Source organism: Anomalospiza imberbis, chromosome 15 (genome assembly GCF_031753505.1).
Source record: "Anomalospiza imberbis isolate Cuckoo-Finch-1a 21T00152 chromosome 15, ASM3175350v1, whole genome shotgun sequence".
In the NCBI taxonomy this organism is placed as follows: Eukaryota; Metazoa; Chordata; class Aves; order Passeriformes; family Viduidae; genus Anomalospiza; species Anomalospiza imberbis.
In genome coordinates, this window is record NC_089695.1 from 12,060,997 (window position 1) to 12,088,701 (window position 27,705).

Sequence of the window (27,705 nt, forward strand, 5' to 3'; positions counted from 1 at the left end):
TTCACAGAACCACGGTGTGGCTGGTGCCGAGACCATCAGAGAAGTGCTGGTGCAGAGGAGACGAAACTCTGTGCCACGGAGGAGGAAGAGGCTGGAGTATCATCTTAGCAGTGCAGAAGGTGGCGTCTCGTGGAGATCCAACCATGTCTTCCACTTGAAAAGATGTTGGTCTGTGAGATGTCTCCCTCCTGCAGTGGTTTATCACTGAGGAGGATGTGGCAGTGATCTAGAGGTTTCTGGCACTGAGCCACCTCTTTTTAAGGAGGGAAGGGGATGGCAATGGGGAAAAGTCTTTAATTCCCCAGCCAGCACTGGGAGATGGGAGGGAAGGAGGAATGCTGGACTGGAGGGGATGTCCTGATGTGCAAGCACAAGCATGGCTCTCTGTGACATCTGGGTCAGCCCCCTCAGCTGGCCTCTCCATAAGGAGATGCAAAGTCAGCCCAGCTCTGACTACAGGAAACTCTCCTCCACCTCTTGGTGTCCTGTGGTTGGCTCCTGGCAGCCTGGTTGTGGGTCAGATTCCTGCTCCTCGTCCTGCTGGAGGCCCAGAGGGCTGTCACAGGATATAGTAGATGATGTGTTGGCCTCGTTCAGCATAGAGCTGAAGGGAGACAAGAGGGAGAGAGAAATGAGTGTCTTGTCCCAGGTCTCTTGGTGGGAGAGGATTCCCAGAAACTGAGAAGTGTTTTGAGCTCCCAGCAGCCCCACTCTATCTGAGTAGCTTCCCCTAATGGAACAGACCATATCAGGTGGGTCTATTCAGCCTTCAAACACAACACATGGCTGGTTGGGTTCTACAGAACGTGGTTCCCTGCATGCTCTCCTCCCTGTGAGTTGGATTGCTTGTCCTCAGCTGTGCTGGCTGATGTGCAGGGATGTGACATTGTGCTCTATCTTAGCTCATGTCCCAGCTCCTCTGGTTCATCTCCATCCTTCTGGGCTCATGCAGGTCACAGCACCTCAGACAGGGTGACACTGCCCTCCTTCTCTCCCAGTATATCCACCCCCAGTCTGTGCCTCAACAGAGCATCCCCATTTTCTCTTGAGGTGTCTGTTTCAGATTTGGACAGCTGGGGGAAAGGACAACACTCAGAAGCAATGTTTTTACCTGGCCCGGCTGATGGAGGCCTCCTGAGGGAGGTCACAGTTTGCCTCAGGTTTGGGGTCGGGAAGAGGGATGATATAATCGTTCTCGCCCCCGTTCTGGTGCACGGCTGTGTAGAGGATGTTGCTGGTGGGGGAGCTGGCAGCAAGGCGGGTGTTGTTCAGCACAGGAATTGTGGGTCTTGTGCGGACAACAGCGGGGTGGTCACTCTTCATGAACTCTTCATCCACCTGCTGGTACCTCTGCTCTCACAGGGCAGGTGACCAAAGAAAGGGAAAGATCTTGTGAGTGGGGAGAATGCACTTGTGCTGTGTTTCCTTTTCCTGCCTGCCAGGGTTTTCCTAGAGGGGCTGGCATCTTCTAGCTGGGTTCAGCTGCCCTTACTCTAACAAAGATAGGCCATGAACCTTTCCTAAGGGAGAGATCAGTGGCACAACTTCACAGCTCCAAAATATTACACGGTTGGAGGCAGGGTTTTGATCCCTGCCAGTTCTGATTTCCGCAGTTGCTGAGTTACCAGCTGCCTGTCTGGCAATGCAGTTATCTTAGCAATGTCCCTGGGATGCCCAAACCACCTTCACTGGCTGCTCCAACTACTGCAGCCTTGGTCACAGCAAAATCCTCTGGTAGTGCAGCACTAAACACTGGTCTCCAAAGCCTGACTGAGAGGCCTCCCCAAGGCACTGACTCTCTTGTGTCCCTCCAGCACAGGGTCCTTTGGACATACCTTCCTGTAGCAATCCACCAGGAGGTTTCCCATAAGCACCACCAGCTGTGAGAAGGATGGCCTGATCTCAAACTTCTCCTCCCAGCACTTCTGCATGATGTTGTAGCTGCCAAGAGGGAAGGGAGAGCACTGAGTTAGCAGGTGAAGAAAACAGGTAGAAATGCTTCTACCTAGCGTGTAGAGCACATCCAGGGCAAACACATGTTGACAGCACTTACATCTCATCAGAGGCATGGGTGGGTTTGGACATCCGATAGCCACGTTTGATGGCGTTGTAGAACTGCTCATTCATAGGCAGCTCAGGGTATGGAGTCCCTCCTGGGGGTAAAGAGAAAGCAGGAATTAGGCTGCAGGATTGCCTGCCACCCTCCAGCCAACATGCATTTCACAGTAAGGTTTTCTTATTTATTTACCTTTCTTGTTTCATTTCACTTCCAAATGCAATGTGAGCATGGGGAAGAAGGAGACAGGGAATGAAGTGCTACTCTGACTGGTAAAGTAGGGACTTGCAGGTTAGAAATGCATTTTTATGGTTATTGAAGGCATCCTGCTAACGTGTTATCAGAACTACAGACACCACCATGACCTCCAGGACACTCACCTAGAGTGAATATCTCCCAAAGAAGAATCCCAAAAGACCACACATCACTCAGGGTAGTGTAGAGGTTGTTGAAGATGCTCTCTGGAGCCATCCACTTAAGAGGCAAGAAGGTCTAAGAGAGAATCAAAAATGAAACAGGAAGAGAGTCAGCTGTATCCACAGCACTTTTTTCAACAGATAAGAGCCTGACACCCAAATTACAAGCAAAGAAGACCCTTCAGATCTGCCTGTGAGTCCAACACGTCTGTTGACATCTGTTGTCAGTTGGTTCTGGGAGGGACCAGTTGCCTCTTTCTTTGTGCAGAACAGACCCAGCAGGCAAGAGGAAAGGATGGATGTGCTGTATTCATTTCCATCACAGCCTGCCATGATGAATGCACACATGTCACAGTGTGTGTTCTCTGCTCCCTCACTCTTGAGGAGGCCACTGACTTGCACAGCCTGACCAAAGACTCCTGAAGAAAGTCCAGGCCTATCTGACTTTGGAGACCTGAGACCAGGCAGGAGGAGGCTAAGAGATGACCAGAAAAGAACCAAAGGATATATCCAGCTTATTTTCTGTTCTTACTCCTGCAGAGTAATAAAAAAAGAAAGCCTCACTTGGCCAGCTTGTAGGCAGCACTGGCTGCTGCTCCTGGGATTTGCTTGCACAATGAATATACCAAAATAATCTCCAGGAAGGATTGCAAAGGGGCTCAGTTTCATTTCCCATTTTGGACAGGAAATCAGCTATGTCAAGGCTGGACTGAAAACCCCAACCCCTTTGGGGGAGGGTCCCCGTGACCAAGCTCTGAGTACCTGTTTGACAGCACATGGGAGAAAGCATGAGAGAACTTTGCAGATTAGATAAAGATTGGGGTTTAAGGCAACTGTCTCCATTCTCAGCCTCAGACTCTCTGGGAATTACACGGTCTCCTTTGCTTAGAATTGGAGATTCACAAATGCCTCACGGCTGGAGTGGACAGGTTGTTGTTCAAATCACAGGGAAATGCTTTCTGGCAAAGCTCAATTACAGCCTTATCCTCTCCTGCATTGAAAGATTGGAGACATCTCTCTGGAAAGTAGCTGCTTGCAAGAAGACACTTCTTCTTAACTTGTGGTCTAGTGGTTAGAGCAGAATGCTGTGAATCTCTTCCCAGAGTGGTCAGTGAGTCATTATAGCCCTACCAAACTGCCTAACCTTGCCCTCCTCCTGCCTCAAGCTCAAGACCACACTTAGTGCTGGCAGGATGCAGCACTGCTGCCGTGGTCAGGACAGTGTACAGGGGACAGTCCTGAGTTTTGCTACTTCAGGTTCTTCTGTAAAGAGCCAGGAGATGTGGGCAGCAATTCTACTACTTGCCAGTGTGCAGAGCAAACAAAGTGATGGATGGTTGGCTGTTGACATCATCTCCTGGGAGTCCTGCCCTGTCACCACCTCTGGGCACACAGATGGACAGGTGGCTCACAGGGGAACTATGTGGGGGGTGCCAGGCCCAGAGCCCTGGGAAGAAGGAGCTTGCAAGGCTCCTGGTACTCACACTGCCTTTGGAGATATAGTTGGAATCCCTCATGATGTCCCTCGCCAGGCCAAAGTCACAGATCTTCACCAGCTTCCCCTCACAGATGAGGACATTCCTGGCAGCCAGGTCACGGTGCACACACTGCAGCGGGGAGACAGAGCACTGTCACTGTGAGGGGCATTCACACAGCCTGAGAACACAGCCCAGCTCCAGCACCAGCCCACTCCTGGGGCTGCAGGGACAGGAGTCACCTCACGTCATTTCAGGTGTCTCCCTCACCTCTAGGGACAATCATGGCTCGATCACTAGCAGAGCTAGCACATTTTTGCTGTTTGCCTGGACTGCTTCCTCCATGACAGTATCAGCCATGCAGACCCAGCAGGGGGAACCTGAAGAACCCAGCAGAGAGGAGATTGCCAGGGCTGGACCCAGCAAAGGGACCTGGTGGGCTGGAAGGGGGGGGTGTCTCCATCTCTGTTTGGACAATACAACCCAGCAGCCTGAAGACATCAGAGTTACACCAGCTTGGCTTGTATCTCCTAGTTTGCCAACACATTGGATGTTTTCCATATGAGCAGCCCTGACATTTACTGTGGGAGTACTGACCATGCATTTTTAGGGATGAGACCATCTGGCTGGGGGCACAGATCCAGGAATTTCTCTCTGCATTGATGCCATTGTCGCCTTCTGTTAGCTCTGCCCTGTGTGATGCTTCACACAATCCAGCTGTATTACTGCCTGCCCTGGGCTAAGCCAGACCTTAGGAAATCCCAGAGCCTAGTCCTCCATGGTGGCTTAATTTCCACTAAATAAGCACTTCTGATGAGTCCTGGGGTGCTCAGAGCACGCAGTGCAATAAGGGTGTCTAGGAAGAGTAGTTGTTTGCTGCAGAGTGCCTTGTGCTTTAGCTCCCTGTACGCTGTTTGGTCATCCCAGTAAAAAGGGATGATATAATGCCACAGCTGTGCTGAACACGGCTCAGGAGGAGCACAGAGTCAGGGAATTTGAGGTCTGAAGCTCAGTGTGAGCCAGGGTTAGCTGTCACATGCAAATATAGTCATGCTGATCTCCAGGACTGTGTTTCCAAAGGGAAGTGGTCAGCAGCTCTTCAATTGCACAGCCACTTATCCCACAAGGAGTTTGGCACAGACAGAGGGACAGTGGGAGGAAGCTGGCCACAGGACATAGCAGAAAACACACTGCTGGCCACCACCACTACAGACTCCACAGACCAGCCAGCATACGTACATTTTTGGAAGCCAGGAACTCCATCCCATTGGCCACCTGGAAGCTGAAGCCCACCAAGTCCATGTAGCTGAGGAGTGGAGACTCATTTATCAGTGTCACCCGGTCGGTCCTTTCAGGAGCTGGAGGGTAAGCAGAGATTGATGTTGGTGTTACCCAGCACACTGGTGAGCCTCCCAGGAGTGGAAGGACACACTGGAGAATGCTCTGCCTCCAGCAACAAAGGGACACATCTGGGAGCTGTCACTGTGAGGACATCTACCACTGCTTCTGGACAAGTCCCAAAAGTGACCTTTGCAAGCAAAGGCATCCAGCACCCAAAGCACAAGTACCTCTCCCTCCCACTGTGGCCAAGCTGTTACCTGAGGGGGAGTAGCTGTCCAGCTCATAGGGGGTGCCATAGTTAGAGGATTCGATGTCAGCATACTTGACTTCACCCTTCATGTCAGACATGGGCACATAGTCCAGGGAGTCGTCCTTGCTCATGTCCATGTAGCCCCCATCACTCTCGACAGACATGGAGAGGTGGCTGTGGGGGGAAGCAAAGAGGCTGTTCAGGTCCAGAGGAGAGGAGGAGACATGAGGGCTGGGGGCAATGATTTGTGAGTCTGAAATTCCCAAACCCTCACCTCCAGCAATGAAATGTCCCACACAGCTGGGAAAGAAGCCCTGCATCATGGATGAAGTGGTGTGCAAATGGCATAGTGCTAAGGAAGATCTCAGCTGCCTTCAGGCAGAAAGGGCAGGGGGAGCTGTAACACTGCTCTATTTTACTATTATTTTGGTGTGCTGGAAGGAAATGCTGCTCTCTAACTTTCCAGGGGAACATTTCTCTGTGCTGCTGTGCCTGCATCCCTTACAGCTGGCAACCAGATAAAGGACCATTTCCCTTTCCTTGTGACACCTCTTGTGCAATTGCCCTCCTTGTAGCACTTCTCCCTTAGGCTCGGTAGCAACTCAACCTGCCCTGGAAATGCAGAGCTGAGATCTCCAGTGGTTAAGACATGCTGGAAAACCCCATGTCTCTGTACTCAGTGCATGGCTATGGTTATGCAAATAAAGTTAATGATGCCAGGAAATATTCCCTACTGGCATGGAGCAGGTGGCATGTGTGCTAGCAAACTCAGGCTCCAGTTTGCTAACTCCTCGCTGTCAGGAGCTCCTTGGAGGTCACTGGTTGGCACATGGGCTGGTCTAACAAAGTAACAGAGGAACCAGCTGTGTCCCAGTGCTGGGCCAGTGTTTATTTCACTGCTCTGGAGAAATATAGGATCCTTCCCGGGAATACCAGCCTCCCTCCCTAATGGGGCTAGGATGGGGCAGGCACCAAGGAGGAGGAGAGAGCTGCTTTCCTGTACCTGTGCACATGGTCCTCCTTGGGGGTGTTCCCGTAGAGCTCTGCCTCTCGCCGTGCCTTCTCCCCGTACGACTGCAGGAAGGTGTGCTTGTTGCGGTGCAGGTAATCCACCAGGTCCCCGTAGCGGCAGTACTCGGTGATGATGTAGATGGGCCCTGGTGGGACAGAACACCTGCATCAGCCCTGCCTTGGCCACCGTGGCCGTGAATTTCATTGCACAAGGATATTACCAGACTACAGGATGTCTAGGCAGGGCCAAAGGGAAAAGCCACCTTTCTGGTACTGAGCATTTTTTGGCATTTGAAATTTGTGTTTGTGGAGGGAGGTGGGGTTAACTGGGCCTTCCCAGTTTCAATCAGAATGGAAGAAAGGTGTTCAGAGTCCCACACGGCTTTCTTAGGAGAAGGTTGAATCATTTGGAACCAGAAAACAGGAATTACTCTATCTAAGCACAGTTGTCTTCCTAAGCACAGCCCAGGGAAGCAGAGACAGGGTGCTCAGGGCTCATCTACCTCCTTTGGTGCAGGCCCCCAGCAAGTTGACGATGTTGAGGTGAGGTCCCAGGTGGCTCATGATCTTCAGCTCGGACATGAGGGCTTGCTTCTCACTGCTGCGGGCTGTGGCTGTTGGGGAGAGCCAGTGTGAGCAGCAGGGCAAGGAGGGGAGAGTGTGGCACTGATTGGCCTTAGGGTGGGGAAGGGGGCAGAACTCACACTTGAGCATTTTGACTGCCACTTTCATGGTGGACCGTGAATGGCTCAGGCCATGGGCTGTTGCCTCCACCACACGACCAAAGGCACCGGAGCCGAGAGTGCGTCCTGCAAAGAAACAGCCAGGAGGCAAAGTTGGCAACGTTCTAGGGGAGAGGTGAGGAGAGGAGCCTGGAAAATACAAGTTGCTTGTCTGAAACCCCACCAGCCTTGCTGCAGTCATTCTAGTGGGCATGGACATGGCCATGAGCTATGTTGTTTAGGGCTGGGGCTGGTTTCCAGAACTGCCAGCTACAAGGTGGAATAGCCAGGAATAATATGGTGCTTAATGCCAAAGGGGGCAGCTGGCCTCCCACCATGGTTGTAGATGATCCCCCTGTTCTAGGACCACATTGTATCTCCAGGGATCTTGGTGTCTATTTTGGGTTGGTCTCTTTTGGAGATCTCAACCCAAAACTTATCACCCCCAAAAAGCCAGGACCTCAGGAATCCATCAGTGGGGCCTGCAGAGCCTTTACCTAACACCAGCTTGTCCCTGGGCACCTCCCAGGTGGAGTCATAAGGGAGCTGCATGGGATCCACATAGATGTACTCGTGCCCATCAGAGCTGACTGACTCAATCACCTTCCAGCGGATTTCATAACGAGGTTTCTGGAAAAGGGAGCAGAGGGAAAAGAGACATCTGAGAGGCTGGGAGTCAGAGAGGGCGTGGGAGATGTGTCTGAACTTTGTTAGGGAGCCTTTGGTCCCTACAGCCATTGTCTCATTCCCCATCTACCCCAGAGATGCCAGGGGCATGCAGGAACTGATGGAGGCCCATAGATCCTGATGCAGCTGGGACATCATCAGGCCCAGCCACCCTAACCCTGGGGTACCACTGTGTCAGCCTGGGAGCACTCTCCTCTTTTACCTTCTGCCACAGCACGATCAGGATGATCAGGGAGATCACAGTGAGGACCAGCAAGGCCAGGATGACAGAAATGATGACCACCTTGAACGGCAAGGCTACAAAGATAACAGGGACAGCAGTCAGACTCCTCCACCCCTGCATGGCCTGAGCACCCAGGGAAAGGAGGTGAGAGCAGTGCAGAGAGGTCCCTGCACACTCCTCCCCCAGACATTGACCCTGAGCTGTTCTCTGGGTAGGGACAGTCTCCTCCTGGGCACACTTTCCCAGCACTTGCAGCCCCCCAGGGATATGGGGTGATGCGTTGTTACTGGTTTCTGCCTCAGGAGAGGTTTGGCCACAGGAGGGTGAAAAGATTTAGAGGAGCTGTTTTGCTTGGGGAAGAGCTGTCAGCCTTGGGCCTGGGCTGAGACCATCCTTCCTCATATTTGGGATGTTCAGCACATGGATGTTCAAGTCCGTGGCACCATCTAGTGACCTGTGGGCTAACAACAAGACACTGGGGACCTGCTCAGGCACTCTTATCTTGCCTCCCCGGAGAGATGACCCTGCCAGTAGTAGGAAGAGCATATCCATGGCCATTGGACATAAAGGCTCCACACTCCAACTGGAAAAATCTTTTCTGTTCAACCCAAAGGAAGCTTCATTTGGGGCAGAAGCATCCAGGTTTCCAGGCTGGCGACACAGAAAGGTCTATCTCTCCACTACTGGCTCAAAACTTGTCTCAGCCCTCACCGTGTGGGACCAGAGTGATGTCCTGGGAGTTGGTGCCCAGGAAGTTGTGCACGGTGCACCTGAGGAGCAGTGGCTCGTGCACCCTGTGCAGCTGCAGGGTGCTGTTGACGCGGTACAGCTGCCGCTCTGCGTGGTACGAGGCGTTGGTCTGCACGCCGATCTCAGCCGACTCGTTCCCCAGCAGCCGGGTGGGCTCTCCCTTGGTGCTGCACCTAGTCCAGAGAGGATAAAGGCACCTGAGAGGCAGCAGGGACCACGCGCCACCATGGGATGCCCAGGCAAGTGTGCCAGCAGGATGCAATTAAATAGCAGCCTGTTATTCTAATAAATAAAAGTCCAGCTGTTCTCATGGCCTCCATCCCTCCACTCACCATTTGATGTCGCTGCAAGTCGACCAGCTGATCTCTGGCTGGGGCATGCCTTCAGCAGAGCATGTTACAGTCTGCTCCCCACTGCTGGCACTGCCGTTCTCCTTGAGATCCACCACTTTAGCTGGCACTGAAACCAAAAGACAGTGATGGGAATTAATCTTCCTTTCTGACTGCAGGATGGAAGGGGAACATGATTCCTCTGGGGAATGTGAATCTACTGTATCCCTGCCACAGCCTAGGGATGACGTAGGACTCATCACATCCATTGTGTTTTATTTTTGAAAGGGAACAGCAAAACCAGTAAGGTTTGAGGGGGTTATGGCAGAGATCTGCCCCCATGCAGCTTGACTGGGAGAGCAGGGTGAGCATGGGGGAAAGTCCAGGACATCACAACTGTACAATCATCTCTACATCTACTACCTTGGGCCAAGCTGATGGTGTCTGTGCTGCCTCCCTGTCCCCCTTGCTCTCAGGCCAAGTGTGGGATATTTCACCCAAGTCTGTTTCTTGCTTGAATGCTCTTTCTTTAAGCAAGACCACTCTCAAGCTGTGGCCATAGTTGAGTAAGGCCTTCATTCTGAGGGTTCTGCAACAAAGCATGGTGCCACCCCTTGAGGCTGCTCCTGCTCTCCTCAGCCATGTGTATGCATGCCCATCCTCACCATTTATCTGCAGATGGAAGGAGAGCTCCTGCTCATCATCCTCATTGGAAGCTCGAATGGTGTAAACTCCTCCTTCTTCCTGCTTCACCCGCACCAGCACCAGAGCTGTCTGGTACCTGGGGAGACGCAGTCACAGAATGATGGCTGTGGGAAGGTACCTGGGGACTGATAATGCTTGGGAGCAACCAGCTCCCACCCACCTGAGGAGTGCTCAAAATCCACTCACAGAAAACTACTCAATCACCAACTGTGCCCAACCAGCAATTTGGAGATTCCTTTGTGAATTACCCTCTCTCTGCACCCTGGTGAGGAATGATGGGCCCGTACCTGGTTTCTGACAGGTTCCTGCTGGTGATGGTGAACTCACTGCTGCTCTCCATGGTCAGTGTCTTATTGTTCTTCAGCCACACAATGCTGGGTTGGGGATAAGCCTCCACTTCCACCTGGATAGTGTGGCTCTTGTGGACCTCGGCATAGACCATGCTGGGCAGGTGGGTGTGGAAGTGCACAAAGCCACGCTCTGAGGCAAGAGGAAGAGGGTAGTCAGAGAGGGGAACAACCCCCTCCCTGGCCCTTTGGATAAACACGGATCTGGAACAAAACTCTGAACACCCAGAAGTGGTGGGGCAGTTCCAGATCCATCCCTCAAGACCTCAGGCTTGTGTCTGAGGGGAGTGTGGCTGCAGAGCCACACTGGAGCAGAGGAGCTCAGAGGGCAGAAACATGTGGCTGTTATCTTATGGAGATAAAGGAGATGGGGCAGTTTCCCTCAAACTACATGAGGTCAGATGCAGATGGAAGACAACATGTCTTCATATCACCTTGGCACTGCACAGTACAGAGGAGCTCTTACTGATACCCTCAAGAGTCTGAAAGGGTCACAAAAGCCATGAAGGTAAATTGGGGATGTTTTGAAGCCAAGAAGTGGGCAGGGGTGACATGGGGTGAGGTTTGGCTCATTGTCATGGTTACTTAGAACAGAAGTGAGGAGAGGAGAAAGCTGGAGGGTGTGAGAGAGGAGAGGGGGTCACTCTAGGACATCCTGCCGGAACGCCCACATGGTTTGCTGGCTTTGGGCGTGTGGGGAGCAACGCACCGATCACTTGGACAGTGATGTTCTTCCGGTCCGTTTTCTCATGGTAGCCCTCGGACACATTGCAGACATAGGTCCCACTGTCCTCCAGCTCTGCATTCTGGATGATGAGGATGGAGCGGATCTCATGAATGGATCCAGGCAGGAAGTCAGTCACTGGCTCCACAGCCTTCCCTGCCTGCAAAATGGGGACAGGAGACGTGGTATGAGGAGCCAAAACCATGTTCTGCCACTGGGCTCACAGTCTGGCTTCCACAGGACAAGGAACACACACATCAGAGACCCCTGAGACAGACAGTCTTAATCCAAGCATATCCCCATCGAACCTCCCTGTGTGGCACCAGCATCCCATAACTTCTGCCATGGGATATTGAGGAGTGAGTGCCATGGCACATCTGGGTGAAGGCTGGAGCTGCTGCCCAGAGCCTGTGGGTGTGGAGCACTCACTTGCTTGCGGGGATAATCCCAGTTGAAGTTGACCAGCTCATTGCCGCTCACGGTGCACATGACGGTGATGTTTTCTCCCTGGCGCACCATGGTCTGCACTGCGCTGATGGAGACGTTCACAGATGACACTGTGGGAGAGGTGGAAGAGAGGAATTGAATTATGAAGGGGTAAATGGGCACCCAGTCCATTTAGCCTGGGTGGACTGGTCAACTGGAAACTGTTTTCCCTGAGGGATGGAGCTGACTTGTAGGCAAAACCCATTCTCTAATGGAAACAGGATTAAATACAGCCGCCAAATTGATCATCACTGAGGAGACAGGGAGAGAGCTTTGGTGCCTTCTGCCACCGGCCTGAAGAAACAGCCACAGCAGGTGCACATGTGTGCTAAGACAATGTCAGCTCACCCTGGATCCTGTACACGTAGAAAGTGTCTGAATCCACCTCCTGGTCATCCACAAACGTCCGGCAGAAATAGGTTTTATCCTCAAAGAAGCCTTTAAATCCCTGTTGTGGATCATATGTAGCTGGAATGGGGTTCTCCACCTTCTTCTCATAGAGGGTGACCTGCATCTGTGGGTTGGTCACACGGCATGGGATGACAGCCTCTGTGTAGCCCGTGATGAAGATGAAGATCTCTTCAGAGGTGACCGCGGGGAGGAAAACCAGGGAGGGATCTGTGGGAGAGAGGGAACATTGGTTAGAGAACGCTGCTTGGAAGCTGAACCAGGGCTGCTTTGTGCTTCTCCAGGAACACTCCACCACAGGGCCCTGACTCCGCGGTAGTGTGATGCTTCTTCCCATCCTTCCCTTGGGAAAGTAGAGCTGCATGTCGTGTGCTTGTCAAATGTCTCCTGGGAGGGTGAAAGAGACCCAGCACCACCGAGCACCACTGCTCCCTCACCACTTGTCCCAGCACACCACACTCTCCAGGAGCTGGCACACCAGAGACAAGCCACAGCCAGGGACACCTACCATGAGGGCTCACCTGCTATTGGAGAAGGGATTTGGGGATTCCAGGTGCTTGGAGACAGAACAGTAAGTCAAAGCCCTTTCTTTCCTGGTTGCTAAACCCCATGGAAACTCATAGGCAAGGACATGCTGTCCCCTACCTGGAACGTAGATGTAGAGGGCTCTCCTCTCTGCTGGCTCTGGAGCCTGCTCAGGGCTGTAGGTGCATGTGTACTCCCCGGTGTGATGGCCTGTCACATTCCTGAGGGTGAGATTGCTGACAAAGACACCGTCCCTGTGCTCCAGCGAGGCAGCGAGGGGCTGCCCCTCCCGTTCCCAGACCAGCTCTCTGTCCCCGTAGCACAGGAGGGAGAAGGTGCTGTGGAGGCTGAGGACCAGCTCAGTGTCTCTGGGTTCGATGTGTGGCCTGCTGTCCCCAAATGTCTCATCCAGCAGACCTGAGAGAGGGGTGACATGAGACCAAATCTAATTCCTCTGAAATCACACATGGCACACCTCATGGCAATGTGTTTGCTTTGTGGTGTCAGCCTTTACACTGAAAAATAACTTTCCTGGGTTTGCCTTCCCTAGTGTAATCACCACTGACAAACCCATGGTCTCCTCAAAAATGTCCTGCCAGTCCAGACCTTGGTGGGTCACTCTTCATCTCCTGTACCTCCTACAACCCTTACTGGAGAGCAAATCAGACATCACAGCATTTAGCAGTGTTCAATGCAGCCCATGATGTCTACAGCAAATATTGGGTGGAGAACCCCCAAGGAGGATAGGAGGCAATTCTTTGCACTTCTGGCTGCCTATCCACACAGACAGTGTCAGACAGGACAGAGATGAGGCTGAAACAATGACAGTTCACAAGAAAGTGAAAAAGGAATGAAAGCAAAACCTTGCAGGAAATCCTTTGGAAGCAATAGAGCAGGAAAGGTCTTCCTGAATGGTTCTCCATGTCTCTCCCAGCTTCCTTGCTCCCCCATTTGCCCAGATGTCCCAATGGGGCTGTGACACACTCCCCTCTGGAGTCCCCACAGGTGGGCAGGACAGCTGGGGACAGCTCCAGGGACTTGCAGTAATGCTGTGAACAGCCCAGGTGCAGCCAGGAGCCCTGGTGCCTTGCTGTGGGGGGGTTGTTGGATATATGGGATCTGACCAAATCCCTCCTGCTGTGGGGTGTCCAGCTAATGTGGGTTCTCAGGTGTCTGCTAAGGAAGCTCTGAGCACACCTGGCACTGCTGCCTGTGGAAAGGTCTCCTCCTCCCACCATGAAGCAGGAGGGCACTTCACATCCACCCCACCACAGGACTGAGTCAGCCCATGGATCTGAGGCATTAGCAGGAATAGATGTGCCTGGAGCATGCTGTGCACCCCAGTCCTTCCCCATGGCACTGCCCCTTTCCTCCCCCTCACCCCAAAGGGAGCCCCCCAGGAACCCCCCTGCCCGGCCACAGCACTCACCAGTGAGGATGAGGAGCCAGAGACACGTCTTGAGAGTGGGGCACAGCATGCTGGGCTCTGGGCCGGGTGTCTGAGTCCTGTCAGGAGCAAAGCAGTATAAGCACAGCACTCAGCAGAGGAGGGATCCCTCAGCTGTCCTGGGCAGGGGCCCCTGGCCTCACTTCTCCACCTCAGAAACCTTCCATCTCTCCAGTTTTCAGCCTTTCCCTCCTGGGGGAGTGGTGCTCCCCCTCATGCTGGATCTGCAGTTTCTAAGGCTTCTCCCACTGGTAAACAGGGATTTTGCTGGAGGCTCCAGCAGTTGTGTCAACTTTTGCTCATCTCAGCTGGAAATGCCTCTCCCCCTTGGCAGAGCCCTGCCTTCCTCCCTCCCTCCCTCTGCTTTACCACTTGCCTTTTTTCCTTAGTTTTTCTTCCCTCAGTCACAGTGAGATAAAACTTGCTAGAAAACAGATCCCCCTCCAACCCTCCCACATTGTTTGCTCCTTCCAATGAAATAAAAGAAGCCTTGTCGTGGCACTTGGTTGCTGGCTGGAGTTAAATCACAACAAGCCTGAAGAAACTTCACCAAAAAATCAATTTCTTGTATTTAATGTTTAAATACATAAATTTAAGAGAATATCCATGAGGGTTTTTTTTTTTTTTTTTTTTTTTGTTTAAAGTCCTCCAAATCAACATATCTCAAGAAATAATTTTTACAGAACTTTTTCAACCCTCCCTAGTGCAAACCAGGAGCCAAAAGAGACGAGGCCAGAGATCCCTAAGAGCAGGGGTCTGTCTCCTGTGTATTGGGGTGACAGGTTCCCCTCCCCATGGTGCCTGCAGGGGTGGGAACGAGTATTTCTGAAAAGCAAAATGAGCACATCGACAAGAGGAAGAGTAAGGGAAAAGGCTTCCTCTGTGTCTGGGCAAAGTCTGGAGGAAAGGAGTTCCCTGGGGAACTCGGGGATGCTCCTGCACGGAGCTGAGCCTCACAGCTCAGCCAGGCTGCAGCCCGGGCTGAGCTCCTGCCCGGCCACTGGGCCACGTCCCAAGGCAGACCCCGGGGAGGAGCCCCCTGCGATGCTGGCAGCGCTCTGGGGAGCTCTTGCCAAGCTCAAGGAGGGCTAGTGGCAATCTGGGCTTGCTGACCCGGCCCCAGGCCCCGTCTCTTACTGAGCTCTCCGCTGCCTCCTGGCCCCGGAGCGGCCTCCCGGCCCGCTTGATGTTAAGGAGGAAATGGTTTTTAAATGACGTGCGCTTGTCAGATGTTTTTATTATTCTCTTGCTTTGGCTCAACAGAAGTCTGATCTACCACAAATCCTTCCAGGTCTCCAGCTTATTCAGCAGCGTCCGTCTCCCTCCTCCCGAAAAAAAGCCTCTATAACTCTTTCTCTCTCTTCGTTTGCCAGAGGGGATAAGAGCACTTAGGGCAAGAGATGGGGGTGGGTAGGATGAAAGGACCGAGGTGAAATTCAGGCTGTAAAATGAACGTGACCTCCCTGCACCCACCTCAGAGCACCAAGCTGCAGGAGAGGAGGACGGACAATCTAATCTCTGCCCCCCAAGGCACTGCCATGAGAACAATCACCTTCGTTTCCCCACTCTCCTTTACAGAGGTGTGTGATTCATCCATTATTCAATGTTCAAGGTTGTAGGGACAACTGGGATCCTCTCCTTCGACCCCTCCCTGCCTGCATGCACAAGCCAGGTCTGTATTCACCACCCCAGCCCCCCAGATACCTGCCTGGAAGCGGCTAAGATCCTCCCGAGCTCACGCCCAGCTTTTTTCTGCTGTCCCTGTCAGTCCTGCTGCAGGCGGCATCTCGGCTGCCCGTGCCCACACACACAGCTCCCTGCCTGCAGCAGTGATCTCTGCAGGATCACCGACGGGCAAACCCTGCCCTGCCGGATCGGGGAGCCGTGTGCTGCTGCTGGGCTAGCAGGGGTGCTGCTGCAGCGAGCAGCGAGAGCCCCGCAGCCCCCGCCTGCCGCCTCTGGCCGCCTGCGCCGTGTTCATAACTGCTTTTAATAAAGCTGCTGGTTTTGCAGAAAGGCATTTCTCTTGGAGATGCTTCCCAAGCAGAGTGGGAGGGTGGCAACGTCTCGCAAAGAGTGGTGACCTCTCCCTTGTTTGTCTGCTCCGGCCGGGGCGAGAGGCATGCTCAGAGATGCTGGCTGAGCTCTGTCCTGCGGGAGGAGAGGGACAAGCCTGTCCCACCCTGTCACGGGGACACGTGTGCTTGCACATGTGGGTGCGCACAGGCATCTCACAAGGGATGCAAATGCACCCAGCTCACCGCCAGCCTTGAGAGCACTTGTTTCTCTCTTCAATCCCAGCTTTTGTTCTTAGCAGGAACTGTGAGTGCCACTATGAGTGCCAGACTAGGAGGAGCAATCCCACTCAGTGATACAAAAGCAGGCACCCAGACGTTATCCCACCCAGGGACCCAAACACAGGCACCTACACGATGCTCAGCTGCCTTGGGTGATCTCCTCTCACCCCTATGGGTTAGCAGGGTGCCACAGACCCCTCAGTCTCCTACATCTTTCCCACAAGCTGAGTATGCTCAAGCCGTGGGATCCTTTGCCTTCACCCATCCAGGCACAATCATGGAGGCCAGGGAGCTCCTGCAGCAATGTCGTGTCCAGCACCCTTCACTCAGCCCTAAAGCTCCGTGGCAACCTCCCACCTTGCAGAGCCACCAAGGTGCTGTCCCAGCTCTCCATCCCCATGCTACACCCTTCACCATCCTTCCCTCCCTGCCAGCACCGGTACAGACCTTCCCTCTGCCCCTCTCCAGCTCCTCGATGTGAAGGCAAACCAGTCCTAGCCAGGCAGGGAAAGGAGCCTTTCTCTTGAGCCACACTGTTTATTATTCTAAAGGAGGAATTTGGCCGGGAGAGGAGACAGGAGGTCGGCTGGCTCGCAGGGCAGCGGCGCTGGCTGGGTGACACAGCCCCACACCACATGCAGCCCCACATGCCTGTGGGGTGGCTGTGCTCCCCAGGGGCTCAGGTCCCGGCAGGGCTCAGGTCCCGGGGGCCACACTGGGGCTCGCCCAAGTGCCGTGGGGGAGGCTGGTCCCCGACAGTTGGCACTGTCCCTGCTTGCCCCCACGCTACGCCCAGCGAGGCCAGAGCCAGGCACTGCTGGACCGAGAGTGTCTGGGAGGGTTTGGAGTCCAAACAAGACACAGATACAGGCAACTGTCCCTGACTGGTGACACAGACACTGCCTGTCCTTATCTCCCCTCTGTAATCACACCAGCCTGGCAGAGCAGAGTGGAGTTTGCAGCAGAGATGAGGAGAGCTGAGCCAACCCTGGGGCTGCTGGCTTTCCCTGCTGGCAAAGGAGTGTCCCAGGGCTGGCTGAGGTCAGGCACCGCTGGAATCCTGTTTGAGCATCTCTAGCCTTGTGCTCTTGTAGAGGGCTTCTGGGGGATGGAAGAAAAGGGGTCACCCCAACATCCCAGAGCAGCTGCAGCACTGAGCACAGGGCTCCGTGATCCCACAGACAGGACACAGAGAGAGGGCCAGAGCAGAAGTCAAACAGCACGGCCAGGGCCATGGCCAGGGCCTCGCCACGCCAGGACCGGGATTCAAGTCTCATGATTCCCCATCTCATGACTACACAGCTTTTCCAGAGCAGCCTGCTCCCTTTTCTCCTGCATCCCAAATCTGATGACAGCTGAGCTTTCTCCTCCGCCTCCTTGCTCAGTCCCTCACTCGAGCGGCCGGGCGCTGATGCCTCTGTGGCTGATGAACTTGGACAGGAATTTCTGCAGCAGGAGCAGGGCAACGCCCAGGAGTTTGGATACAAGGAGGAGCTGTATCCAGCCTCTGCTGAGGATGGTACTACCTTAATTTAGAGAGCCATCTCTACTACTCCTTGCACCTCAGAGTGCCTTGCTAAGCAGCTCAAGCATCACCAGACCTTACTGACTCATTAATGTTCCCCCACTCCAGACCTCTCTCTTGTTAAAGAATGCTAGTAAGCCTAAAATGCCTTTGCTAATGCCCAAAATATGCTGTGTGGGTTCAGTCTTCACTGTTCTTGGGTAACAAGGCAAGAATTTCCTCTGACTTTGCTCCGTGTGCCCGGCGATACGCTGAGCCCCCTTCCCTCTGCACTTGCTCCCTGCGTGTCTCCCAGCATCCTGGCAGAACACACACTGCAGCCACTGCTGGCACAGACACTGCATGGCACTGCCCAGCTCCAGGCATGGATCATGTGGGACAGGGCCATTTCCAGCCCTGTAAACCTCATAAACCATGGGAGAGAATGGGTTAGGAACACCAAGGATGTCCTCCCAGCCCACTTCCCAGCACACCTAGACCATGTTTCTTGCCTCTCCACAACCAGTGCCCTGTGCAGAACCAGTGTGTGTGTGGGGTCCCACAAGCACCCCCAGAGCTGTGGGAGCTGAGAAGCAGCCTGCAGAGCTGGTGCTCAGGGAAAGGGACAGCTCAGCATGCTGGGGAGTGGGAGAGCAGCCACAGCCACCCCGACAGCCACCCTGGCAGGAGCTCTGCTCCCTACAGACCATTCGTCACCAGTAAGGGAACGCACTGTTCGCTGGAAATCAGGGTGCACACCCCCCTCTCTGTAAATTCTGTTTTGTATTTCCAGGGGCAATTCCTGCACCCATTGCCCACGTTGCTCTTCTCTGTGGCCATGCTCTCCTTGCCCTCATTGTGCTCCTGTGGTGTTGGGCAGAGGTGCTGGATGCTGGCCCTGCCCATGAGGCCATCTCGTCTGACCAGGAAGGAGCTCTCACACAGCTGCCAATCCTTTCCCTTTCTCTGGATTTCTATTTCTAGCCCCTTTTCTTGCAGGGCTGTGCTTCCAGGCGCTCCCACAATGCTTGATGGCCCCGCTGTCCTGCCAAACAGGCAAGGGACATCTGGTGCAAATTAGCAGGAAGTCAAATATACTTTATTTCTTCTCTGTCTAATCACATCTGAGTCATTAAGTGAGATCATGGGTGCCCATACGCAATAAAAAAATCCCTCTATGGATCCCATGATCAATACCTCTCACAGCCAGGGAGCAAAGGCATTCTTGGCAGGAGGAGGGGGACACCATCCCCCGCTTTTGAAGGCAAAAGGCTCCCCAAGCAAAGGCTTATGACCCCTGAAATCCAAACCTTGCTTGTCCAGCAGTGAAACTCCTTTGCTTGTCCTGTTTTCCTCTGCCACTCTCCCTCTGGCCTCTGCAACTGCTTCTTTCCCACCCTTTAATCTAAATAAAACTGAGTGGTTTTTTTTGGTTTTTTTTTTTTTTTTCCCTTGGCTGGAATTGTCCAGAGTTGCAACATCTCTCCTCTGGGGTCCCTTGGCTCCCATGACACCATGTTTACTCACAGGCCAGATTATCATCTCAGAGCCCTTTTTCTTTTTCCCAGCAAAAGGCTAGAATTAGGCAGGGCACACACATGGGGAACTTGTCATCCCAAGGCCCATAAACGGCTGCTGATAAAACACAGAGGTAGGAAATCTGAAACCAGACTGAGAAGCAGCAGGGCTGGGGAGTCCCTGCTTCCTACAGACCATCCCTGCCCCAGGATGAACACCTGGGGGCAAAACCCTCCTCACCTGGCCACATGCCAGTGCCAAGAGGGCCCCAAGGACACTTTGAGACTGGGGATGCTGAGAGCCTGGGTACCTGTTGGCATTGTGCTGGATCTGGGGGTGTTTCAGTCTGGGAGAGGTGAAGTTTTGCAAGCACAGGCAGTGTCACTAATGTCAAAACCCTCTGAGTGGTTTTGTGAGAGCTCCTTGGCTGTGAAGATGTGATTAAAGCCACACCCTTGCACTGAGCTCTCTAGGAGACAGGAGAAGCGTGGGCAGATGCCACCTCTGGGGATGAGCGGAGGGACAAGCCCAGGGACACTGTGCCCACAGGAGGGGACGGCTCTCCTGCTGACCTCTGCATCAGGGAGCAGATCTGACATGACCAAAGCCCCTGCCCAGGACCCCAGATTCTGGTCCGCAGCCTCAGTGCATCTGGAGAATGTGCTTGTGTGGTCAAGAGGATCCTGCAGCAGATGTCAGCACACGAGGTGGCACACCCAGCCTCCTCCAGGGCACCCTGACACAGGCTTTGACAGCACCCAACAGAAAGCTAAAAATGAGGATTGTGACCCTGAAGCAGGGGAGGGAGACTGCCAGGCGGGATGACAAGCCCACATTGAGCCCCAGCAGCATGATTCAGCTGCACTGGGGTCAGCCACATGAGGAATGGGGTGGGGAGACGAGCCCCACACAGCCCTGTCTGACCATGGCCATCCTCCCTCTCTGAGCGAGGGGGGACCACGATGTCCACCCACAGAATCCAGCAAATCTCCGGCCACGGGCTCTCCACAACACGTCGCTGTGAGGAGCCAGCACAGAGGGACGTGGGACCAGGGCGAGCCCTGCACTCTCACCCATATCCCCTCCTCTTTCCCCCTCTGTTTTAAGCCCATGGGAGACAGAGGAAACGAGTGACCCATTTAGTGCAAGTTCAGAATAAAAAGAAACATCTGTTTGGAGAGGTGCCAGTGTTATAAATAATCCCCCAGCCCCAGTGATGGTATTCATGGCCCTTTCGGCTGCGCATGCTCCCCTGCTTCCGCTTTTGGAGGAAAGGCCGGAGCCTGTGGGCTGCTCCCCGGAGCCTGCAAGCTTGGCCTGGACTGTGGGAAAACCCTGGGTGAGGACCAGGGTTCACCTGGGCCTGGGGAAGGAGAGAGGGGGTGTTGGGAGGAATGGCTGCCACGTGCCAGGCAATGCCCAGCTGTCCCTTGCTGCATCCCCTGCTTCTCACCCAGGTCAGATCCTGCCCACCTTGGTCTCCCTGGGGCAGACAATGTGTGCCATGGCCATGGCGGTGCTGGCACTGGTCTGGGGTGGTGCTGGAGGCTGGGCTGGGCAGCATTTTGGAGCACAGCCCAAAATCTGGCATTGTGCATGTCTGGGGATGCTCTCACCGGGTGTGGTGAGAGCAGCCCTGTGCAGACTCAGGGCTCACCCCTTGTAGTGCAATGACGCCCCAGGGAGGTACAAATGTGCCCCTTGGGAACATTTCAGCCCTTCCCAGTGCTCTTTTCCAATAGGATGCTTTAAAATACCCAACACAGCCCAGCCAGGGCCATCCATGACAGTCCCCTAATTTCTCTATTACCCATGACAACAAAGACATTTTTGGGAGAACATACCACGCTGTTTCACAAGCATGTAAGCAATGTCAATTATGAACATGGCTGCAGGGACCCAAACATCTCCCTGCATCCCCTTGGCCCCTCCAACTGGATAGCAAAGCCTTGGGGCTGGCTGAGTGACTCAGCTCTCCTATCCCTCCACCCCCAAACTGGCACATTAAGGGGTCCCAGCTCCTGGGCATGTCAGACTGGGTGGGGGTTGTTTGCCTTGAGCAGAGTCCATCTGCTTACCTGCTGCTTCTCCCCACCAGAGCAGAGAAATGAGGGAAGCAGGGGACATGGAACCAAGATCAAGGACTATCTTGGCTTCTCATCCCTTGTTCTGGCATCCTCAGGGCTTTCCTCACTCTTGTTCCATGGCTGCCAGAAAGTCGTGTCTGCCTTCCCATGGTGATTCAAGGGAAGCTCTCTGCTGGTGTCTGCACAGGGAGGAGAACAGTCCCCAGCAAGTCAGCACCTTCATCACCTGCTCACAGCCACCGATCCAGGGTGGCTGCTCTGGTGGGGCCAGGGCTGGAGCCAAAGGTCCCAGCTGGCTCTAATTAACCGCTAATAAGCTGCAAGGGAGGGCAACCGAGGCAGGATGAGAAAAAGAACCAGCCCAAGTCCCAGTAGGATGTAGGGGCTTTGCAAAGCCCCAGGAGCAGGCAGAGTGTTGTGGTTTTACCAGTCCAACATCGCAGCAAAGGCTGAGCAACCTGATCCTCTTGTGAGCATTTCCCTGAGATCTGCGGAGGAGGAGATAATCTCCGTGGAGGCATCAGCTCCTCCCAGCTGCCTCGGAGGGACCCAAGCTTAATTGCTTTGTTCTGGGGTTTTAGGCTCTCGTGGCTGGGATTAGGCACTCACCATCTCTGCGGTCAGGGCACCCTTAGCCTATCTGCAGGGACTGGAGCGGAGCCTGGCACTGGGGCCAGGGTGGGAAGGGATGGAGCCAGCCAGTGCTGGGTGTGAAGGGCAGAGGCTGCTTTCAGAGGGTTTTTTTGTTTGGCCCTGTTACTTCTGGATTTCTGAGAGGGAGCAAAATGCAATTTCTGGTGCAGCTCTTGGTGCTGTGAGTGGATTCTGCCCCCTCCTGCAAAGGCTTATGTGTGGGGCAGGAAGACCAGGATGGTGTCACCTGGCACCAGGACTGCAGAGATGGATTATCTCCTCCTGCATGCTCTGCCCAGGCAGCATAAGCCATTCTTGCCAACCTGCATGCAGGCTTCTTTACAACTTCTCCTCTCAGTCACAAATCAGAAATCAGCTCCCCTCTGCACCCATGCTCTGCAGACAGCCCCAGCCCCAAAACCTGACAGAACCTCCAGAGGAGAAGCTGAGGCAGGACTTGGCACCAGCAGCTGCCAGCACCCCCGGCCCTCCCCCTGAGTGCAGCTTTTAAATGGGCACTGAGTCCTGTTCCTGAATCAGACCATATTCTCCCAAACAGCTCCCAGGCTGGAGAAGGAAACTTGGCAGCTGCCTGTGGGGAGAAAGGAGGGGACCCCTCTCGTGGTGCCTGCAGCACCCAGCCCCGAGGAAAGCAGTTTTTCTGTTCTGCCACCATTGCTTGGCAAAGGCTGAAACCAAGGTGACTTCCAGTTTGGAAGAGGAGAATGAGCTTGCAGAGCACAGGGCTTGAAATGGTGTATTTTCTGCTGGCAGCGGTTCAGACAAACCCACAAGCAAACATATTTTTTTGTATAAATAAGACAGTGTGTCTCGCCAGTTAAAGCAATTCAAACATGAATGTAGCAATTTAATTGGTGCCAATTGCTGGGTCTTGGTAGCATTAAGATTTCAGTCACAGCCTCTTTCACATGGTAGCCGGGCCGGAAGAGGGAAGGCAGAGGGCCTGGCAGGATGGGGCTGAGGAGGAGGATTGCCCATGTCCTGCTGCTTCAGGAGCATCACCCCTGTGCTGCCCGTAGAGACCTGTCAACGTTCCACAGCAGGGAGAAGGTGCTCCATCTGTTTGCTGGTGGATTTCCAGGCTTTGGCAATCAGTGCAGTGCCCTGATATATCCCTGCATTCTCCAACCCCTCCCTGCTCCAGCTCCTGCACCCCACAACTTCCCACCATCTCCATCACACACTGGCTCTTACTGAGCCCAATGAAGAGTGTAGGATGGGTGTGAGTCAATTCCTGCGTGGATAAGCAGATGCCCCTGCAGGTATGGCCTGGAGAGGATCAGTCCATCCATGGGTGCAGGACAAACACCACACATTGCACTGCCCTGGCTCTCCTGGCACCAGCCTTTCTGTAGGAGTTTTGTGAGCTCCCTGTTCCCTGCACAGGCTCCACACACCGTGGTCCTCTTGCTCTGCAGGTTGTGGCTGCCAGGGAAGGTTACACACACACCAGGATATGCCACAGCCTGGTGTGCACCCAGGGATACTGGAAAAGCAGAGTGTGAGGGGCAGTACATCACTGCACAGCTCCTGTTACCACACTGGGGGACAATGCGCCTCAGGGACCACCTTACTCAGCACATGACCCATCCCAGCACTCCTCTGTGCATCCCCAGTATGTGTCCCTGTCACAGCTGGGGCTGCTCTGTGTTCCCCGTGGTGCTGGAACGTGCTGCCCTTCCAGGAGGAGGTGTCTCAGTGGCAGCAGAACAGGACAGAGGTGAGCTTAGCTTGGGAACCCTAATTAGCAATGGGGGAGAGAAGGAGGGGGAACACCGACCCCTAAAACAAGCCTTGTTATGTCCAATTTGCCTGGTGGAGCGGAAGGAGCCTCCTGGAGCTGCTCCAGCCCCTCAGGAAACAATACCCAGTCTATACCCTCCCCCTGCAGCTCCCCTCCAGGGGATTTCTTTCCCTTGCTTGAAGTACAAACAAACAAACTCCCCGAAGTGTTCAGCTCTAATCCTCCCTTGCCAGGATAGGATACATCCAGCCAACCCCAAGCCCACATGGTCCCCAGCTCCTTCCAGCTCTGGGTCAAAGGCAGCCCTGGTTGCCAGCGCCGGCGGCTGTGCTCCCACGGGATTCGGGATTCAGCCACCGCACGGCTCCTCTGCTCCCTGACCTTTGCCACTCCATCCCAGGAAGAGCTTTGCTGGAGCCTGACACTGAGGACAGCATTGCAATCGCATCCCACTTCCCATCAGACACCGAGGCCAAAGGAACCTTTAGGACCAGGCAGAGAAGCCCCTGCCTGGAGCCTCTGGCAGCAGCTGGACATTTGGCCAAAGCCACATCCAGCCAACATGGTCTCTTTTTGCATGGCTTCACTCCCACAGCTAGAGAGCATTTCTTCATCTCAGCTTTCCTCTGGTGTTCACTGAAACAATCCTGTCTTGCTCTACTCCTGCAGACAGGCTCGGTGCTCTCCTCTCCCTGAGAGTGTTGTTCTGAGTGCCTTGGAAATCCTGTCATAGACCCATCAAAAATGAGGCTGAAAGAGATCATGGTGTCATTGTCCTGTGCCCATGTCTTCCCAGCCAGAGCTTTCCCTGACATGTGCTTTGAGACTTGTGAGGCTGAAGGAACTCAGCCTTCTGTTTTAAGCCTACAGATATTTCCCCTAAAAACTCTTTCTCTCTGTGATGACTTTTTCTCTGCATGGAGACTGTGTGTCACCTTCCCACAACACCCAGTAACCAACCAGCCACATCAACCCCTCTCCCAGTCCTTTGCAGCTTATTCTGGACTTGTCATCATCCTCACTGCTGTCCCTGAGCCCATCCACTCCATGCCTATCCCTGCTGAAGCACCTGGTGTCACTTGCTGGGGAGCACCTGCTCCCTCCCCTGCCTCTGTGAGCTGCCTCCAGCCGTGCATCTTCCAGTAGATCCCGCAGGAAGAGCTTGGGTTTCCTGGCACCACGCTGCAATCTGGTTTGTGTCCTCTACAGCCACTCTGCTTGTTCTGGACTCTGCTGGAGCTCTTGGGATCTTCCCACACTCCCATGCACACCAGCTGCCTGCCCAGCTCCGTGCCGCCCCAGGGTGTAGATGTGTGCTCAGCCACCTCCCAGGTGGATCATGCAGGGATTGCACCGAGCCAAGCCCAGGCCAGAGCCCTGCAGCACACCACAAGATATGCCCAGGACTGTGGACAATAAGCCATGGCTAACTTCTCCCAGACTGCAGTAGTGCAGCTTCCATGCTTGCTGCGCACTGACCATGTGAACCCCACACTCCCAGTGCTGGGCAGGGATGTAGGAGGTGATCCAGGGACAGGGAGTTGAGTGGCTGTTGTATCCTGGACTGCTCCTTCTATAAGGACCCTCCATGCTCCTGCGCTGGAGGAAGGGACAGCGGACAGCCAGCTTTAGGAAGAGAGAAAAGCCCCGTGCATGCTGCAATTGGGTTGCTGTGACTTGGTGCTTGTCGAAAACACCGATCCCTCCTGATGCATCGACTGATTTAGGGGTGTTTCCTGGGCTCAGGGACACTGCCCAGGATCGGTGGCTGCCACAGCAGCTAAAGCACACCCAAGCTTGGGTGACATCCCTGTCAAGGAGTGACTCCAAGCCTCATGTTAGACCCTGGCCAGGGCTGCAAACCAGGGCAGCTGCCTGGCAGCTCCCCCTCCAAGCCAGCCTGGCCTGTGTCCTCTACCAGGCAGAGACACGTCCTTGACACTGGCTCACAGTGACCACATGAAACTCACTCCTTCCCCAAGTGCATGGGAGGAACAAGCATCTTGTCCTGCAGTGTGTGGAGGGGGAAATGACCCTCCCAGCCACCCCTCAATGGCCCCTGGGAAACACTGGGTCTCAACATTGCTAATCCTTGTCATTAATGGGAGACCTGAAAAGATTTGGGAATGCCAAGCCTCTGCCAGCACAGGGTTCGTACACCAGACCAACTACTTTAAGCTATTTTCCCCATGCTAAATTTAGCATAAACCCCACTTGCTCTGGGACCAGGATGGAGAAGCACAACATCCCTTTCCACCACAAATCCTGTTTTGAATGACTCCCAGTTGGCAGGTGAGTGCAGGAGCTGGATACTCTGAGCCCACTGTGAGCACCAAAGCCCCGCAGGTCATGCTCACCCCTGTCCTTGGGCTGTCAGAGCCCCACTCCAGACCAGCTGTGCCCTGTTGGAGGCCCTCAGCTCTTGTGCTTTCAGGCCAGCAGAGTAGCTGTCCACATCCATGCCTAGCGGAGTTTTACCAAGCTCTGCCCTCTCCAGTACGCAGCACTCCCAGGCACAGACCCTGGGCAGGGCTTGCACATGTCCCTCTCCATGGCCCACAGGCACAGGAGCCCTGCCATCGCCACAGACAGAGGTGACATGGTCCTTGGAGCAACCTGCATTTAGGGATGGCCACGGGTGTGTTTGGACAGGCTGACAGTGACAGGGGTGACACTGCTCTGCACTCACACTCTAAAGGATATCTCACTGGCATGGCGAGCAGCCTCCTCCCCCTGCACACCCCAGCCCTCCCACAGCCACCAGCCTGCAGAGCCAGGGCAAGCCCCCGATCCAGAGAGAAGCAGAGATCACCTGGGCCCTACTCCCGCTGCTTCCTGTCCTACAGCCGCAGCATCCCCTTGCTCCTCTCAGCCGTCCCCACCCAGGACCTGGTGAGAGCTGATGCCATGTTCTTTCCCATGGGATGCCAGAGAATTCAGCTGCTTTCCACCAAACACCATCTCCCCAGAGCTTGGTGGGCGTTTCGGGCTGCCAACCCCTTGGAGGGGAGCAAAGCCCCTTCCAGAGCAGCCGGGCTGGCTCAGGGACAGGGTCCTTCGGGACTGTACCAGCTCCAACACGACGTTTCCCATCTGGAGAGCCAGAGCTGAGCAGGACGGCCAGTCAGCCCCCGGGTGGGCGACACAAGAGCTTACCTTGAGCAGGGTCCCACCAGCCGAGTGCCTGCGCCGCACGTCCCACCGGGAAGGCTCCGAAATTCCTTCCTCTCCTCCTCCAAACTCTCTATCTGCTGCCTGCTGAGGCTCTCCCTGCCCTCCCAGCCTTCCCCAGCTGGCAAGGCTTTTCCACTTAAAGGCGAAAGAGAGGGAAAGAAAGAAATGAAGTGGAAGGGAGGAGGGGAAAAAAAAATAAAAATAAAATCAAAAGGAGAGGCAAAGCTGTGCCAAGGCTGGGCTGCAGCCAAGCCCCTGCTCTGCTCCTCTAGTGCATCTGAGCAGTGCCCTGTGCAGCCCCCAGCCCAGCTGGGTGGGGGTTCTGCCTCCTCGGACCCGAGTGTGGAGCAAACCCCGGGGCCGAGGGATGTGCACGCGTGTGTGCGTGCGTGTATAAATAAAAGAGACCTCGGGAGGAGGAGAAGGGGGGAGGCTGCTTCGCCAATGAGGAGCGGAGCTCCTCCGACTTCCTCCCTCCACCCTCTGTGGGGACCCTTTGCGGAGCAGAACTCGCGATTAACGCCCGGCGGACGAGTGTGATGGGTGAAGAAAAACATTTAAAAGGAGGAGAAGCCAAAGTGGCTGCAAGGAGAGGGGAGTTCTGCTGCGGGCTGCGATGGGGCGAGCGATGAGGGCCCGGCTAACAAGGAACAAAAGGAGCCCGGACCAGCCCGAGTATCGCCTCCTTAAATCGGGGGGAAGGAGCTGCTCTCTCCCTGTGTCTGCTTTCAATTCTGGCCTTTCCCTCTGTTTTCTTTTTCTTTTATTTTCTTTCTCTTTTTCCCCCCCTCAAGCCCCCCCCCCTTTTCTTTTTTTTTTCCCCTT

The 27,705-nt window shown here is 54.4% G+C and overlaps 1 protein-coding gene across 2 annotated transcripts; it reads right to left on the reverse strand.

Annotated features, from left to right (window-relative positions):
- Nucleotides 1-409: 409 nt before the first annotated feature.
- On the reverse strand, nt 410-27,452 carry PDGFRB (platelet derived growth factor receptor beta). Of its 2 annotated transcripts, XM_068205930.1 has the most exons (23): nt 26,863-27,452; nt 13,885-13,961; nt 12,576-12,872; nt 11,871-12,140; nt 11,466-11,593; nt 11,022-11,196; nt 10,253-10,445; nt 9,926-10,041; nt 9,264-9,390; nt 8,893-9,104; nt 8,161-8,255; nt 7,769-7,901; nt 7,254-7,358; nt 7,053-7,163; nt 6,542-6,695; nt 5,546-5,712; nt 5,187-5,305; nt 3,957-4,079; nt 2,437-2,548; nt 2,054-2,153; nt 1,836-1,941; nt 1,112-1,350; nt 410-604 (listed from the first exon to the last, which is right to left on the reverse strand). In XM_068205930.1, the coding sequence occupies exons 1-23, from the start codon at nt 27,435-27,437 to the stop codon at nt 454-456; spliced, it is 3,885 nt and encodes a 1,294-aa protein (XP_068062031.1). In that variant the 5' UTR covers nt 27,438-27,452; the 3' UTR covers nt 410-453. The 2 variants fall into 2 exon arrangements, with proteins under 2 accessions (XP_068062031.1, XP_068062032.1); XM_068205931.1 differs by lacking the exons at nt 13,885-13,961; nt 26,863-27,452 and adding an exon at nt 13,319-13,421.
- Nucleotides 27,453-27,705: the final 253 nt, after the last annotated feature.

Excerpts from the sequence above, each read along its gene's own strand:
- PDGFRB (XM_068205930.1), bottom strand. The coding sequence starts at position 27,437 with ATGTTTTTCTTCACCCATCACACTCGTCCGCCGGGCGTTAATCGCGAG. Across the intron at positions 13,962-26,862 it reads CTGGTGGGACCCTGCTCAAG|GACTCAGACACCCGGCCCAG; the intron begins GTAAGCTCTTGT and ends TGCTCCTGACAG. Across the intron at positions 9,105-9,263 it reads ACTTGCAGCGACATCAAATG|GTGCAGCACCAAGGGAGAGC; the intron begins GTGAGTGGAGGG and ends TCTCTGGACTAG.